The following is a 17,635-nucleotide window of genomic DNA, read 5'->3' on the forward strand; positions in this document are numbered from 1 at the left end:
ACAGTATGTTATTGACTGTTTAAGCAAATTTGTCATTTTTCCTTTCATTAGATTTTTTCTTCATTAGTCACCATAACTCACCAAACTGGAAAGGTCTTAAAATGTTTACTTATTTAATGTTTTACTGAAACAAGATTATCTGGTCTGATGAAACAAAGACGTAACTCTTTGGCCTGAATTCCAAGCATCACATCTGGACTCAACCTGGCTCCACCCCTACGGTGAAGCATGGTGGTGGCAGCATCCTGCTGTGGGGATGTTTATCAGCAGTAGGGACTGGGAGACTAGTCAGGATTGAGGGAAATATGAACGGAGCAAAGTACAGGGCGATCCTTGATGAAAACCTGCTCCAGAGCACTCAGGACCTCAGACTGCAACGAAGGTTCACCTTTCAACAGGACAACAACCCTAAGCTCACAGCCAGGACAACACAGGAGTTTCTTCGGGACAAGTCTCTGAATGTCCTTGAAAGGCCCAGGCAGAGCCCAGACTTGAACTCGATCAAATATCTCTGGAGAGACCTGAAAATAGCTGTGCAGCAACGTTCCCCATCCAACTTGACAGAGCTTTAGAGGATCTGCAGAGAAGAATGGGAGAAACTCCCCAAATACAGGTGTGCCAAGCTTGTAGCGTCATACCCAAGAAGACTCAAGGCTGTAATCACTGCCAAACGTGCTTCAACAAAGCACTGAGTGAAGGGTCTGAATACTTATGTACATTTGATATATATATATATATATATATATATATATATATTCTGTAAATCCAAACCAAGCCAGACTAAGTCCTTTCTACAATAATGAAGAACTCATCTTCTCTCAACAGAGGAAGCTGCCTCGGTGGGAGACAAAATATCTCTAAATTAAGCCCGAATAAATTAAGCCCAAATCTCTCACAAATTTTGGTCTCAAATAGTTCCACTAATGATTTAACACAGCCGTTTACAAAGGTTAATTTGGGAGAAAAAAGGTAAGGATGTCACTGTGTTGTCACCAAGTGGTTCAGACATGATTCTTCCATGTAAAAGTGTTTTCCAAAATGTTGTCGTCCCGTCTTCAAAACCACATGGACCGAAGCGGGTTTGTTAAAAAACAATTATCCTCGGAAAACCTCCGTCCGCTATTACATATCTTAAATGCTTCATCAGAAACGACAGCTCATTGGGCTGCTTTATCAAAAAAAAAAACATTTGATAGATTAGAATGGTCATATCTCTGGTCTGAAACATATGGGAATTGGCTCCAATTTCATTCATATGATTAAAATCCTATATGCCAATCCATCAGCCATAGTTCTAACAGGCAATGATCTGCTCCGTTCAGCATCACTAGAAGCAGCAGACAAGGCGATCCGATTTCTCCTTTGCTATTTTTATTATCCATGGAACTCCTGGCCCAGGCAATTTGTCAATCGAAGGAAATAACACCAATTTCCCTCAAATCTGCTGATCACGTCATCTCATGAATAGAAAGACAAAATGTTACTATATCTAGACAATGCATCTCAATCAATCCCAAACACATTTAAAGACTATAGATAAATTCAGTTTAATCTCAAATCATAAGATTAATCAAAGCAAATCAGCCCTACTTCCTACCAATACCCTGATGGAGGACTCCGTCTCTAGTTATGGAATCACAATTGTTTCCCATTTGAAATATTTGGGAGTAGATAACTAACTTAGATAACTAAAACAACTAACTAACTAACTAAAAAAACTATGCCATAAACTATGCCATTAACTTTAAGAGAATGCTCAAATCAATCAATCGGGAGGCTGGGGGGATGGGAGGTTGGGGGATGGGGCGATGGGAGGTTGGGGAGATGGGATGCAAGGTTGGGGCGATGGGAGGTTGGGGAGATGGGATGTTGGGGAGATGGGATGCAAGGTTGGGGCGATGGGAGGTTGGGGAGATGGGAGGTTGGGAGATGGGATGGGAGATTGGGGGATGGGAGGTTGGGGAGATGGGAGGTTGGGGGTATGGGTTGGGAGGCTGGGGGGAAGGGGGGTTGGGGGATGGGAGGTTGGGGGGATGGGGGGATGGGATGTTGGGGAGATGGGATGGGAGGTTGGGGGATGGGAGACTGGGGGATGGGAGAATGAGGAGATGGGATGGGAGGTTGGAGGGAAAGGATGGGAGATTGGATGGGAGATTGGGGGATGGGAGGTTGGGGAGATGGGATGGGAGATTGGGAGATTGGGGGATGGGAGAATGGGGAGATGGGATGGGAGGTTGGGGGATGAACGTTTGGGGAGATAGGTTGGGGATATGGGATGGGAGGTTGGAGGGAAAGGATGGGAGATGGGATGGGAGGTTGGGGGATGGGAGGTTGGGGAGATGGGATGCAAGGATGGGGAGATGGGAGATGGGGAGATGGGATGGGATGGGAGATTGGAGGAATGGTAGGTTGGGGATATGGGTTGGGAGGCTGGGGGTATGGGAGGTTGGGGGATGGAAGGTTGGGGAGATGGGAGGTTGGGGATATGGGTTGGAAGGCTGGGGGTATGGGAGGTTGGGGGATGGGAGGCTGGGGGGATGGGAGGTTGGGGGATGGGAGGTTAGGAGGATGGGAGGTTGGGAGATTGGGAGATGGGAGATTGGGGAGATGGGAGGTTGGGGATATGGGTTGGGAGGCTGGGGGTATGGGAGGTTGGGGGATGGGAGGTTGGGGAGATAGGAGGTTGGGGATATGGGTTGGGAGGCTGGGGGTATGGGAGGTTGGGATTGTGTGTGTGTGTGTGTGTGTGTGTGTGTGTGTGTGTGTGTGTGTGTGTGTGTGTGTGTGTGTGTGTCATACAGTACTTTACCTGCACACACTTTTCCATCGGCGTAGTAACCGCGAGGACAGATGGACACACAGCGTCCGTCCAGAAGCAGAGCGGTAGAGTCCTTACACCTCTCACAGTGGTCAGGGGTCCCCAAGCAAGACAGGCAGTCACTCTGGCACTGGACTGTTACACACACACACACACACACACACACACACACACACACACACAACAGGTAGAGACAGAGAGACAGAGAGAGATATTGAGATGCTGAGTGTGTTCTAATTTAGGCTATTGAGAGTCTTATTGGCTGCCAGTGGCTGCCTGATTACCTTATTGGCTGCCAGTGGCTGTCTGATTACCTTATTGGCCGCCAGTGGCTGTCTGATTATCCTATTGGCTGCCAGTGTCTGATTACCTTATTGGCCGCCAGTAGCTGTGATTATCTTATTGGCTGCCAGTGGCTGTCTGATTATCTTATTGGCTGCCAGTGTCTGATTACCTATGACCTATTCCTTACTTTGTTGAGAATATTAACAGGCCAGTATTTAACTAGAGCCAGACTCCATTCCACACACAGACACTGAACACTACTTAACAACATAACGTTAGTTAGCATCAGCATTAGCTATAAACTACCTCTAACTTCCTTCATACTGGACACAGAGACATACAATGGTATCCAGGGCCTCATTGCCAACATCCCAAAGTATCCCTTTAAGGGATAGGTTTAGGGTTTTGAAGTTAGGTTTAAGGGTTTTGGGGTTATGGTTAAGGGTTAAGGGTTTTGGGGTTAGGGTTAAGGGTTAAGGGTTAAGGGTTTTGGGATTAGGTTTAAGGGTTTTGGGGTTAGGGTTAGGGTTAGGGTTAGGGTTCAGGGTTAAGGGTTTTGGGATTAGGGTTAGGGTTAAGGGTTTTGGGATTAGGGTTAGGGTTAGGGTTAGGGTTAGGGTTAGGGTTAGGGTTAGGGTTCAGGGTTTTGGGATTAGGTTTAAGGGTTTGGGGATTAGGGGTAGGGAAAAATAGGATTTTTAATTGACAAACATTTTACTCCCCAAAAAGTCAAGAAATGTCACGAAACTAAAGTTGTACATGTGTGTGTGTGTGTGTGTGTGTGTGTGTGTGTGTGTGTGTGTGTGTGTGTATGTTGTGTCACTCTTACCCTGTTTACACTCAGGGCAGCAGGTTCCCTGGTGGGGTACAGCCAGGGTCCCCAGGGGGCAGGTGGGACAGGACATCAGGTAGCAGGTCACCCTGCCTTCACGACACTCACATTCCCTACAGGGGCCCTCATTCCATCTCTCCTGGTTCTAGAGGGAGATAGGGGAGAAGAAGAGAAGAAGAATAAAGGGGGAAGGGTAGTGAGGGGGAGAGAGGTGAAGAGAAAGGAGAGACAGAGACAGAGAAAAGGAGAGACAGAGAGAAAGACAGAGAAAAGGAGAGACAGAGACAGAGAAAGGGAGACAGAGACTGAGAAAAGGAGAGACAGAGAAAAGGAGAGACAGAGAAAAGGAGAGACAGAGACAGAGAACGAGAGAGACAGAGACAGAGAAAAGGAGAGACAGAGAAAAGGAGAGACAGAGACAGAGAAAAGAAGATACAGAGAAAGAGAGAGACGGAGACAGAGAAAAGGAGAGACAGAGAAAAGGAGAGACAGAGACAGAGAAGAGAAAAGGAGAGACACAGAGACAGGGAGAGACAGGGAGAGACAGAGACAGAGAAAAGCAGAGACAGAGACAGAGACAGAGAAGAGAAAAGGAGAGACACAGAGACAGGGAGAGACAGGGAGAGACAGAGACAGAGAAAAGCAGAGACAGAGACAGAGAAGAGAAAAGGAGAGACACAGAGACAGGGAAAGACAGGGAGAGACAGAGACAGAGACAGAGACAGAGACAGAGAGAGAGAAAAGCAGAGACAGAGAAAAGGGAAAATAAAACTATTTGTATGACATTTGAATGATACACTGAAACTGTTGACACTTTGCGTAGATTTCAAAGACCTTGATTGGTTAACCAAGTGATATGGTATACATTACCGCTAGTGGTCTCTGAGATTTCCCTGAGGACAGATCAGGGTCTGGGTAGACACAGGAGGTCTTCATGGACTGACACTCAGGACAACACTTCCCTGGTAGGTGGACCAGCTCTGAACCCTGTTAGGAAGAGACCACGTGAGTGTTTGTGCTTCATCTGTCTGTCTCTCCTTCTCTTCCCTCGACCTGCTCTATCTGTCTGTCTCTCCTTCTCTTCCTGCTCTACCTGTCTGTCTCTCCCTCTCTTCCCTCTACCTGCTCTGTCTGTCTGTCTCTCCTTCTCCCTCTACCTGTTCTATCTGTCTGTCTCTCCTTCTCTACCTGCTCTATCTGTCTGTCTCTCCCTCTTGTCCCTCTACCTGCTCTATCCTGTTTCATCTTTCTCTACCTCCACCTCTTCTTATTCTCTCTCTCTCTCTCCCTCTTTCCTTCAGTCCAAAATAATCTATCCTTAGTCTATATAGTCAGCTACCCATCAAAAGAAAGATGCCATTCACATTCACAGGGAAAATCCCTGTCAATCAATCAATCAAATGTATTTATAAAGCCCTTCGTACATCAGCTGATATCTCAAAGTGCTGTACAGAAACCCAGCCCAAAACCAGAAACAGCAAGCAATGCAGGTGTAGAAGCACGGTGGCTAGAGAAAAACTCCCTAGAAAGGACTGGCTGCTTCCCCAAATGGCAACCTATTCCCTACATAGTGCACTATTTTATGCCCGAGCCAAGTAGGGCACTATGTAGGGAATAGGGTGCCATTTGGAACGCGGTCCCTGTTTGTTTCTGTTATATGACCTTGGTTGATTGCTATTGGATGGAAAGGCAAAGCACACGGGTATTATTAATAGAATATAAGTATAAACTTCCTGGAACGTTCAGCCTTCAAATAAAATAGTTCAACAGCTTTAACAGTCCGTGTTAAAGTCTGCCATTCTTTCAAGTCATTTAGTGTTAATTAAAATCGTGAAAGTATCTCCTTTGAAGCAGAACAAGAACAAGATGGTCTATTCTGTTTTCAGATCTGTTGTGTGTAACTTCTCTAGGCATCTCTATTCATGCTGTGTGACCTTGGCCAATCTGATCCGGAGTCAACGATGCTGCTTTTCCTTAATGAATACTTAACAGGCTGCTTACTGCAATGATTCATGATGAGGGATTAATACCATGTGGTAAAGAATAATAAAGTCATTTTTTAGTTCTGTTTAACTTTAATGTCTGATTAGAATAAAAAAAAAAAAAAATTTAAAAAAAAACAAATTTAAATAAAAACGTGACTCTTACCGCGTGAAAATAATCAAAACATGTGTTTATGTGTTGACAGACGCACTACGCAGAAATCGCTCCGCCATTTCCTGGTTGAGAAAATTAGAATAGTTCCCGCCCTAATTTTCAGTTCACGTGACAAAACAAGCCAATGTATAGTGTAGATGATCGTTGTACCATCTAAACCGCTGTGAAATACATTTTACAATAACCAGAAAATATTGTATTTCCAGCTGTTTGATGTTGATGTACAAAACCACAAGTAAAAGACGCAAAAACGGTTGTTTTAAGAAACAGGAAACATAGAAATAACAAACATAGAACAGATCTGCCACTTCTTAGAACTTGTTTTCAATGAGAATAACAGATCTACCAATTTTAACTGACATTTCTATGTGAATTTGGTCCGGATCGCCCCCCCCCCCCCCAAAAAAAAATGACCTATTTTTTGCGGCTTTAAACTTGAAAGACTGATTAAGGTAGAAAAAGCGGTTCATGTTTATTCCACATTTATCTTGCTTAAACCTTTTCATTCCGGTGATATGGATCTTACACCGAGCTTCTACACCTGCATTGCTTGCTGTTTTGGGGGTTTTAGGCTGGGTTTCTGTGCAGCACTTTGAGATATCAGCTGATGTAAGAAGGGCTGTATAAATACATTTGATGTGATTTATGGAATCGAGCTTTTAAAGCTTTTAAGTCAGAACATTTTAAATACATAATAAAAAAATAGAGTCAAATTCACTGTATTTCAAGCCTGTGTTTGTACTTCTTTTGCCCCCATAAAACTCCTGCCACAGACTCTTGTATGGTTCCGTATGTAGGCCAAGCAATTTACTGATCTAGTAAATAATGTCTTATAATGAAGGGAGATGATGAATTCTCTATGTTACATCCTGGTTTTAAAATGTTTATTTATTCCAAAAAACAACAACATCAACAAAAAAAAGGCAGCCAGTAAGATGCAGATAAAACTTTAGATGTTCTATTTATTTTCAGTGGGGTCTACCGTCGGGCATTCGACTCGGGCACACTGGGCTCTCTGGCAGAGGACCTGTCCTCTCTCGCAGGTGCAGAACTCGCAGTCGGTGCCGTTCCACATGTCACCGTGGTAACGCACGGTGAGCTCGTACAGGCAGCTGCCCTTGGCGGCAACACAGTCGTCACAACACTGCCCCGCCCTCTTGACTTTGGTCTGGCCCTGCAAGGGATCATGGGAAACACTTTATAATAACTTTCACTAATAATAAATAATACATTAATTATGAATAGTGTACATCAGGGTTCCACAATTTGGCTCACAGGTGGTTTTATTTGGCCCCAAAAACTCCATTGTTGGACATAAAAGACTGTAAAAAACACCAGGAAATCAGCTCCAAGTGATTTTAATTTAAGAAAAGTGTCCCCAAGTATTCCCACACAAGACACATGTGACTGTATACAAATGTAAGCAAAGTTTCAAATTATGTTTTAGTCAAACATTATACATCAAATTAATTACTTACAAATCATACAATGTGATTTTCAGGATTTTTGTTTTAAGATTCCGTCTCTCACAGTTGAAGTGTACCTATGATAAAAAATTACAGACCTCTACATGCTTTGTAAGTAGGAAAACCTGCAAAATCGGCAGTGTATCAAATACTTGTTCTCCCCACTGTACGTGTTTGGGCTTCCTGTAGTGTACAGATTATTTGTAATTATGCTCACGGCCACCCTGATCATCCGCTCAATAAAAGATCGACCCTGAGGTTCAATCTAGTTGATGATCCTGGTGTTCATGTAATTAATATACATGACAGACAGACAGACAGACAGACAGACAGACAGACAGACAGACAGACAGAACGGGAGACAGACAGAACGGGAGACAGACAGACAGACAGACAGACAGACAGACAGACAGACAGACAGAACGGGAGACAGACAGAACGGGAGACAGACAGACAGACAGACAGACAGACAGACAGACAGACAGACAGACAGACAGATAGACAGAACGGGAGACATACAGAATGGGAGACAGACAGACAGACAGACAGACAGACAGACAGACAGACAGACAGATAGACAGACAGACAGACAGTAATATCCATAGACTCTTTCTGTGTACTGACCTCCTCACAGGTCCTGGGTGGACAGGTGAGTGTGTGACAGCGAGACTGGCCACGATCACACACACACCTGGTGCAGCCGCTCTTCTGCCACTGCTCACCATGCTGCAGACACACACACACACACACACAACTTTCCCTTACACAACACTCTGTAAGTACAACAACTACCACAGTGCCAGAGTTAACCTGTTTTCTCCCTACATGACATGAACAATACACACAGAGAGAGAAGGTTTTAATCTCAGTGGACAACCTACAGTGGACAGTGCAACCTACAGTGGACAACCTACAGTGGACAGTGGGCAGTGGATAGTGTGGACAGTGGACAACCTACAGTGGGCAGTGCAACCTACAGTGGGCAGTGGGCAGTGGACTGTGGACAACCTGCAGTGGGCAGTGGACAGTGGACAGGGGACAGTGGGCAGGGGACAGTGGGCAGTGGACAGTGGGCAGTGGACAGTGGACTGTGGACAACCTGCAGTGGGCAGTGGACAGTGGGCAGAGGACAGTGGGCAGTGGACAGTGGGCAGGGGACAGTGGGCAGTGGACAGTGGACAGTGGGTAGTGTGGACAGTGGACAACATACAGTGGGCAGTGGACTGTGGGCAGTGGACAGTGGACAACCTGCAGTGGGCAGTGGACAGTGGGCAGGGGACAGTGGGCAGTGGACAGTGGGCAGGGGACAGTGTGCAGTGGACAGTGGGCAGTGGACAGTGGGCAGTGGACAGTGGGCAGGGGACAGTGGACAGTGGGCAGGGGACAGTGGGCAGTGGGCAGTGGACAACCTACAGTGGACAGTGGACCGTGAGCAGTGGACAGTGGGCAGTGGACAGTGGGCAGTGGGCAGCGGGCAGCGGGCAGCGGGCAGCGGGCAGTGGGCAGTGGACAGTGAGCAGTGGACAGTGGACAGTGAGCAGTGGGCAGTGGACAGTGAGCAGTGGACAGTGGGCAGTGGACAACCTACAGTGGACAGTGGGCACTGGACAGTGGACAGTGGGCAGTGGACAGTGGGCAGTGTGCAGTGGACAGTGAGCAGTGGACAGTGGGCAGTGGGCAGTGGACAACCTACAGTGGGCAGTGGGCAGTGGACAGTGGGCAGTGGACAGTGGGTAGTGGGAAGTGGACAGTGGGCAGTGGGAAGTGGGCAGTGGACAGTGGACAGTGGGTAGTGGTTAGTGGACAGTGGGAAGTGGGCAGTGGGCAGTGGGAAGTGGACAGTGGGAAGTGGACAGTGGGCAGTGGGCAGTGGACAGTGGACAGTGGGTAGTGGGAAGTGGTTAGTGAACAGTGGGAAGTGGTTAGTGGACAGTGGGAAGTGGACACTGGGAAGTGGGAAGTGGACAGTGGGCAGTGGACAGTGGACAGTGGGAAGTGGGAAGTGGACAGTGGGAAGTGGACAGTGGGCAGTGGACAGTGGGAAGTGGGCAGTGGGAAGTGGGGAGTGGACAGTGGGAAGTGGACAGTGGGCAGTGGGAAGTGGACAGTGGACTGTGGGCAGTGGGAAGCTGACAGTGGGAAGTGGACAGTGGGAAGTGGACAGTGCACAGTGGGCAGTGGGAAGTGGGCAGTGGGAAGTGGGAAGTGGGCAGTGGGAAGTGGACAGTGGACAGTGGGCAGTGGACAGTGGACAGTGGGTAGTGGGAAGTGGTTAGTGGACAGTGGGAAGTGGTTAGTGGACAGTGGGAAGTGGACAGTGGGAAGTGGACAGTGGGCAGTGGACAGTGGACAGTGGGAAGTGGGAAGTGGACAGTGGGAAGTGGACAGTGGGCAGTGGACAGTGGGAAGTGGGCAGTGGACAGTGGGAAGTGGGCAGTGGGAAGTGGGAAGTGGACAGTGGGAAGTGGACAGTGGGCAGTGGGAAGTGGACAGTGGACTGTGGGCAGTGGGAAGCTGACAGTGGGAAGTGGACAGTGGGAAGTGGACAGTGGACAGTGGGCAGTGGGAAGTGGGCAGTGGGAAGTGGACAGTGGGAAGTGGGCAGTGGGAAGTGGACAGTGGACAGTGGGCAGTGGACAGTGAACAGTGGACAGTGGACAGTGGGAAGTGGACAGTGGGAAGTGGACAGTGGGAAGTGGACAGTGGGCAGTTGACACTGGACAGTGGGAGGTGAACAGTTGACAGTGAGAAGTTGACAGTGGACAGTGGACAGTGGGAAGTTGACAGTGGGAAGTGGACATTGGGCAGTGGACAGTGGGAAGTGGACAGTGGGAAGTGGGCAGCGGGAAGTGGACAGTGGGAGGTGAACAGAGGGAAGTGGACAGTGGACTTTGGGCAGTGGGAAGCTGACAGTGGGAAGTTGACAGTGGGCAGTGGACAGTGGACAGTGGGAAGTGGACTGACAGTGGGCAGTGGACAGTGGGAAGTGGACAGTGGGCAGTGGGCAGAAGGAAGTGGACAGTGGGCAGTGGGAAGCAGACAGTGGGAAGTGGACTGACAGTGGGCAGTGGACAGTGGGAAGTGGACAGTGGGCAGTGGGCAGTAGGAAGTGGACAGTGGACAGTGGGCAGTGGGAAGTGGACAGTGGACAGTGGGAAGTGGACAGTGGGCAGTGGACAGTGGGAAGTGGGCAGTGGGAAGTGGACAGTGGGAAGTGGACCGTGGACAGTGTGCCAAGGGCAGTGGATAGTGGACAGTGGGAAGTGGACAGTGGATAGTGGGAAGTGGTAATGGGAAGTGGACATTGGGCAGTGGACAGTGGACAGTGGGAAGTGGACAGTGGGACATGAACAGTGGGCAGTGGACAATGGACAGTGGGCAGTGGACAGTGGGAAGTGGACAGTGGGCAGTTGACACTGGACAGTGGGATGTGGACAGTGGACAGTGGGAAGTGGACAGTGGGCAGTTGACAGTGGACAGTGGGAAGTTGACAGTGGGAAGTGGACAGTGGCAGTGGACAGTGGGAAGTGGACAGAGGGAAGTGGACAGTGGACAGTGGGAAGTGGACAGTGGGAAGTGGGGAGTAGGAAGTGGGCAGTGAACAGTGGGCAGTGGATTGTGGGCAGTGGGAAGTGGGCAGTGGACAGTGGGAAGTGGACAGTGGGAAGTGGGCAGTGTGCAGTGTGCAGTGGGAAGTGGATAGTGGGCAGTGGGAAGTGGGCAGCAGGAAGTGGACAGTGGGAAGTGGACAGTGGGCAGTGGACTGTGGGAAGTGGGAAGCTGACAGTGGGAAGTTGACAGTGGGCAGTGGGCAGTGGACAGTGGGAAGTGGGCAGTGCCTCAGATAAATCGCCCTAGATAAATCGTCTGCTAAATGACTCATATGTCTGATGTAACGCTGGGTGTTGTTAGAGAAAGGCCAGAATGTAAACAGTATGTAGAGTATACTGCTCTCCCATCTACATCCACACCATCCATCCACACCATCCATCCACACCATCCATGCACATCATCCATCCACACCATCCATCCATCCATCCACACCATCCATCCACACCATGCATCCACACCATCCATCCACACCATGCATCCACACCATCCATCCACACCATGCAGGGCAGTGGACAGTGAACAGTAGGCAGTGGACAGTGGGAAGTGGACAGTGGGAAGTGGACAGTGGGAAGTGGACAGTGGGCAGTTGACACTGGACAGTGGGAGGTGAACAGTTGACAGTGAGAAGTTGACAGTGGACAGTGGACAGTGGGAAGTTGACAGTGGGAAGTGGACATTGGGCAGTGGACAGTGGGAAGTGGACAGTGGGAAGTGGTCAGCGGGAAGTGGACAGTGGGAGGTGAACAGAGGGAAGTGGACAGTGGACTTTGGGCAGTGGGAAGCTGACAGTTTGGAAGTTGACAGTGGGCAGTGGGCAGTGGACAGTGGACAGTGGGAAGTGGACTGACAGTGGGCAGTGGACAGTGGGAAGTGGACAGTGGACAGTGGGCAGTGGGAAGCAGACAGTGGGAAGTGGACTGACAGTGGGCAGTGGACAGTGGGAAGTGGACAGTGGGCAGTGGGCAGTAGGAAGTGGACAGTGGACAGTGGGCAGTGGGAAGTGGACAGTGGACAGTGGGAAGTGGACAGTGGGCAGTGGACAGTGGGAAGTGGGCAGTGGGAAGTGGACAGTGGGAAGTGGACCGTGGACAGTGTGCCAAGGGCAGTGGATAGTGGACAGTGGGAAGTGGACAGTGGATAGTGGGAAGTGGTAATGGGAAGTGGACATTGGGCAGTGGACAGTGGACAGTGGGAAGTGGACAGTGGGACGTGAACAGTGGGCAGTGGACAATGGACAGTGGGCAGTGGACAGTGGGAAGTGGACAGTGGGCAGTTGACACTGGACAGTGGGATGTGGACAGTGGACAGTGGGAAGTGGACAGTGGGCAGTTGACAGTGGACAGTGGGAAGTTGACAGTGGGAAGTGGACAGTGGCAGTGGACAGAGGGAAGTGGACAGTGGACAGTGGGAAGTGGACAGTGGGAAGTGGGGAGTGGGAAGTGGGCAGTGAACAGTGGGCAGTGGATTGTGGGCAGTGGGAAGTGGGCAGTGGACAGTGGGAAGTGGACAGTGGGAAGTGGGCAGTGTGCAGTGTGCAGTGGGAAGTGGATAGTGGGCAGTGGGAAGTGGGCAGCAGGAAGTGGACAGTGGGAAGTGGACAGTGGGCAGTGGACTGTGGGAAGTGGGAAGCTGACAGTGGGAAGTTGACAGTGGGCAGTGGGCAGTGGACAGTGGGAAGTGGGCAGTGGGAAGCGGACAGCGGGAAGTGGGCAGGGGACAGTGGACAGTGGGCAGTTGGCAGTGGGCAGTGGACAGTGGGAAGTGGGCAGCTGGAAGTGGACAGTGGGAAGTGGACAGTGGGCAGTGGACAGTGGGAAGTGGGAAGTGGGAAGTGGGAAGTGGACAGAGGGAAGTGGACAGTGGACAGTGGGCAGTGGACAGTAGACAGTGGGCAGTGGGAAGTGGACAGTGGGAAGTGGACAGTGGGAAGTGGACAGTGGGCAGTGGACAGTGGGAAGTGGGAAGTGGGCAATGGGAAGTGGGAAGTGGGCAATGGGAAGTGGACAGTGGGAATTGGGCCGTGGACAGTGGGCAGTGTGCAGTGTGCAGTGGGTAGTGGGCAGTGGACTGTGGACAGTGGGAAGTGGTTAGTGGACAGTGGGAAGTGAGCAGTGGGCAGTGGACAATGGACAGTGGGCAGTGGACAGTGGGCAGTGGACAGTGGGCAGTTTACACTGGACAGTGGGAAGTGGACAGTGGCAGTGGACAGTGGGAAGTGGACAGTGGGAAGTGGACAGTGGACTGTGGGAAGTGGACAGTGGACAGTGGGCAGTGGATTGTGGGCCGTGGACAGTGGGAAGTGGACAGTGGGCAGTTGGAAGTGGACAGTGGGAAGTGGACAGTGGGAAGTGGACAGTGGACTGTGGGAAGTGGACAGTGGACAGTGGGCAGTGGATTGTGGGCCGTGGACAGTGGGAAGTGGACAGTGGGCAGTTGGAAGTGGACAGTGGGAAGTGGACAGTGGGCAGTGGACAGTGGACAGTGGGAAGTGGGAAGTGGGCAGAGGGAAGTGGACAGTGGGCAGTGGACAGTAGACATTGGGCAGTGGGAAGTGCACAGTGGGAAGTGGACAGTGGGAAGTGGACAGTGGGTAGTGGACAGTGGGAAGTGGGCAGTGGGAAGTGGGAAATGGGAAGTGGTCAGTGGGAAATGGGCCGTGGACAGTGGGCAGTGTGCAGTGTGCAGTGGGTAGTGGGCAGTGGAAAGTGGGCAGTGGACTGTGGACAGTGGGAAGTGGACAGTGGGAAGTTGACAGTGGGCAGTGGGCAGTGGACAGTGGGAAGTGGACAGTGGGCAGTGGACAGTGGGCAGTGGACAGTGGGAAGTGGACAGTGGGCAGTGGACAGTGGGAAGTGGACAATGGACAGTGGGCAGTGGACAGTGGGAAGTGGACAGTGGGAAATGGACAGTGAGCAGTGGACAGTGGAAAGTGGGCAGTGGACTGTGGACAGTGGGAAGTGGTTAGTGGACATTGGGAAGTGAGCAGTGAGCAGTGGACAATGGACAGTGGGCAGTGGACAGTGGGCAGTGGACAGTGGGCAGTTTAAACTGGACAGTGGGAAGTGGACAGTGGCAGTGGACAGTGGGAAGTGGACAGTGGGAAGTGGACAGTGGACCGTGGGAAGTGGACAGTGGACAGTGGGCAGTGGATTGTGGGCAGTGGACTGTGGACAGTGGGAAGTGGACAGTGGGAAGTTGACAGTGGGCAGTGGACAGTGGGCAGTGGACAGTGGGAAGTGGACAGTGGGAAGTGGACAGTGGGCAGTGGACAGTGGGAAGTGGGCAGTGGACAGTGGGAAGTGGACAATAGACAGTGGGCAGTGGACAGTGGGAAGTGGACAGTGTGCAGTGTGCAGTGGGTAGTGGGCAGTGGAAAGTGGGCAGTGGACTGTGGACAGTGGGAAGTGGTTAGTGGACATTGGGAAGTGAGCAGTGAGCAGTGGACAATGGACAGTGGGCAGTGGACAGTGGGCAGTGGACAGTGGGCAGTTTACACTGGACAGTGGGAAGTGGACAGTGGGAAGTGGACAGTGGGAAGTGGACAGTGGACCGTGGGAAGTGGACAGTGGACAGTGGGCAGTGGATTGTGGGCCGTGGGAAGTGGGCAGTGGGCCGTGGGAAGTGTGCAGTGGGAAGTGGATAGTGGGCAGTGGGAAGTGGGCAGTGTGCAGTGTGCAGTGGGAAGTGGATAGTGGATAGTGGGCCGTGGGAAGTGGGCAGTGTGCAGTGTGCAGTGGGAAGTGGACAGTGAGCAGTGGACAGTGGGAAGTGGACAGTGAGCAGTGGACAGTGGGAAGTGGACAATGGACAGTGGGCAGTGGACAGTGGGAAGTGGACAGTGGGCAGTGGACAGTGGGCAGTGGACAGTGGGAAGTGGACAGTGGGCAGTGGACAGTGGGAAGTGGACAATGGACAGTGGGCAGTGGACAGTGGGAAGTGGACAGTGGGAAGTGGACAGTGAGCAGTGGACAGTGGGAAGTTGACAATGGCCAGTGGACAGTGGGCAGTGGACAGTGGGAAGTGGACAGTGGGCAGTGGACAGTGGGAAGTGGACAGTGGACAGTGGGCAGTGAGAAGTGGACAGTGGGCAGTGGACAGTGGACAGTGGGCAGTGGACAGTGGACAGTGGGCAGTGGACATCGGGAAGTGGACAGTGGACATTGGACAGTGCACAGCGGGCAGTATAACAGTTCTTAGTTAAACAAAAACAAACCCTCTATTGAATGGTGGTGCGACACGCATGCACACACACACACACACACACACACACACACACACACACACAGTTGAACAGTTGACAGTGAGAAGTTGACAGTGGACAGTGGACAGTGGGAAGTTGACAGTGGGAAGTGGACATTGGGCAGTGGACAGTGGGAAGTGGACAGTGGGAAGTGGTCAGCGGGAAGTGGACAGTGGGAGGTGAACAGAGGGAAGTGGACAGTGGACTTTGGGCAGTGGGAAGCTGACAGTGGGCAGTGGACAGTGGACAGTGGGAAGTGGACTGACAGTGGGCAGTGGACAGTGGGAAGTGGACAGTGGACAGTGGGCAGTGGGAAGCAGACAGTGGGAAGTGGACTGACAGTGGGCAGTGGACAGTGGGAAGTGGACAGTGGGCAGTGGGCAGTAGGAAGTGGACAGTGGACAGTGGGCAGTGGGAAGTGGACAGTGGACAGTGGGAAGTGGACAGTGGGCAGTGGACAGTGGGAAGTGGGCAGTGGGAAGTGGACAGTGGGAAGTGGACCGTGGACAGTGTGCCAAGGGCAGTGGATAGTGGACAGTGGGAAGTGGACAGTGGGACGTGAACAGTGGGCAGTGGACAATGGACAGTGGGCAGTGGACAGTGGGAAGTGGACAGTGGGCAGTTGACACTGGACAGTGGGATGTGGACAGTGGACAGTGGGAAGTGGACAGTGGACAGTGGGAAGTTGACAGTGGGAAGTGGACAGTGGCAGTGGACAGAGGGAAGTGGACAGTGGACAGTGGGAAGTGGACAGTGGGAAGTGGGGAGTGGGAAGTGGGCAGTGAACAGTGGGCAGTGGATTGTGGGCAGTGGGAAGTGGGCAGTGGACAGTGGGAAGTGGACAGTGGGAAGTGGGCAGTGTGCAGTGTGCAGTGGGAAGTGGATAGTGGGCAGTGGGAAGTGGGCAGCAGGAAGTGGACAGTGGGAAGTGGACAGTGGGCAGTGGACTGTGGGAAGTGGGAAGCTGACAGTGGGAAGTTGACAGTGGGCAGTGGGCAGTGGACAGTGGGAAGTGGGCAGTGGGAAGCGGACAGCGGGAAGTGGGCAGGGGACAGTGGACAGTGGGCAGTTGGCAGTGGGCAGTGGACAGTGGGAAGTGGGCAGCTGGAAGTGGACAGTGGGAAGTGGACAGTGGGCAGTGGACAGTGGGAAGTGGGAAGTGGGAAGTGGGAAGTGGACAGAGGGAAGTGGACAGTGGACAGTGGGCAGTGGACAGTAGACAGTGGGCAGTGGGAAGTGGACAGTGGGAAGTGGACAGTGGGAAGTGGGCAGTGGACAGTGGGAAGTGGGAAGTGGGCAATGGGAAGTGGGAAGTGGGCAATGGGAAGTGGACAGTGGGAATTGGGCCGTGGACAGTGGGCAGTGTGCAGTGTGCAGTGGGTAGTGGGCAGTGGACTGTGGACAGTGGGAAGTGGTTAGTGGACAGTGGGAAGTGAGCAGTGGGCAGTGGACAATGGACAGTGGGCAGTGGACAGTGGGCAGTGGACAGTGGGCAGTTTACACTGGACAGTGGGAAGTGGACAGTGGCAGTGGACAGTGGGAAGTGGACAGTGGGAAGTGGACAGTGGACTGTGGGAAGTGGACAGTGGACAGTGGGCAGTGGATTGTGGGCCGTGGACAGTGGGAAGTGGACAGTGGGCAGTTGGAAGTGGACAGTGGGAAGTGGACAGTGGGCAGTGGACAGTGGACAGTGGGAAGTGGGAAGTGGGCAGAGGGAAGTGGACAGTGGGCAGTGGACAGTAGACAGTGGGCAGTGGGAAGTGCACAGTGGGAAGTGGACAGTGGGAAGTGGACAGTGGGTAGTGGACAGTGGGAAGTGGGCAGTGGGAAGTGGGAAATGGGAAGTGCTCAGTGGGAAATGGGCCGTGGACAGTGGGCAGTGTGCAGTGTGCAGTGGGAAGTTGACAGTGGGCAGTGGGCAGTGGACAATGGGAAGTGGACAGTGGGCAGTGGACAGTGGGCAGTGGACAGTGGGAAGTGGACAGTGGGCAGTGGACAGTGGGAAGTGGACAATGGACAGTGGGCAGTGGACAGTGGGAAGTGGACAGTGGGAAGTGGACAGTGAGCAGTGGACAGTGGAAAGTGGGCAGTGGACTGTGGACAGTGGGAAGTGGTTAGTGGACATTGGGAAGTGAGCAGTGAGCAGTGGACAATGGACAGTGGGCAGTGGACAGTGGGCAGTGGACAGTGGGCAGTTTACACTGGACAGTGGGAAGTGGACAGTG

The 17,635-nt window shown here is 51.8% G+C and overlaps 1 protein-coding gene across 1 annotated transcript in view; it reads right to left on the reverse strand.

The window, feature by feature from the left end:
- Positions 1–17,635, reverse strand: part of LOC139411884 (extracellular matrix organizing protein FRAS1-like) — a 295,297-nt gene that overhangs the window by 174,947 nt on the left and 102,715 nt on the right. Inside the window, exons 8-12 of the mRNA XM_071158633.1 lie at positions 8,183–8,284; positions 7,075–7,266; positions 4,806–4,922; positions 3,933–4,080; positions 2,810–2,953 (exon numbers count right to left, since the gene is read on the reverse strand). Of these exons, the coding sequence (XP_071014734.1) occupies positions 2,810–2,953; positions 3,933–4,080; positions 4,806–4,922; positions 7,075–7,266; positions 8,183–8,284 (703 nt within the window). The remainder of the gene's footprint in view (positions 1–2,809; positions 2,954–3,932; positions 4,081–4,805; positions 4,923–7,074; positions 7,267–8,182; positions 8,285–17,635) is intronic.

Source organism: Oncorhynchus clarkii, chromosome 6 (assembly GCF_045791955.1).
Source record: "Oncorhynchus clarkii lewisi isolate Uvic-CL-2024 chromosome 6, UVic_Ocla_1.0, whole genome shotgun sequence".
NCBI classification, from domain to species: domain Eukaryota; kingdom Metazoa; phylum Chordata; class Actinopteri; order Salmoniformes; family Salmonidae; genus Oncorhynchus; species Oncorhynchus clarkii.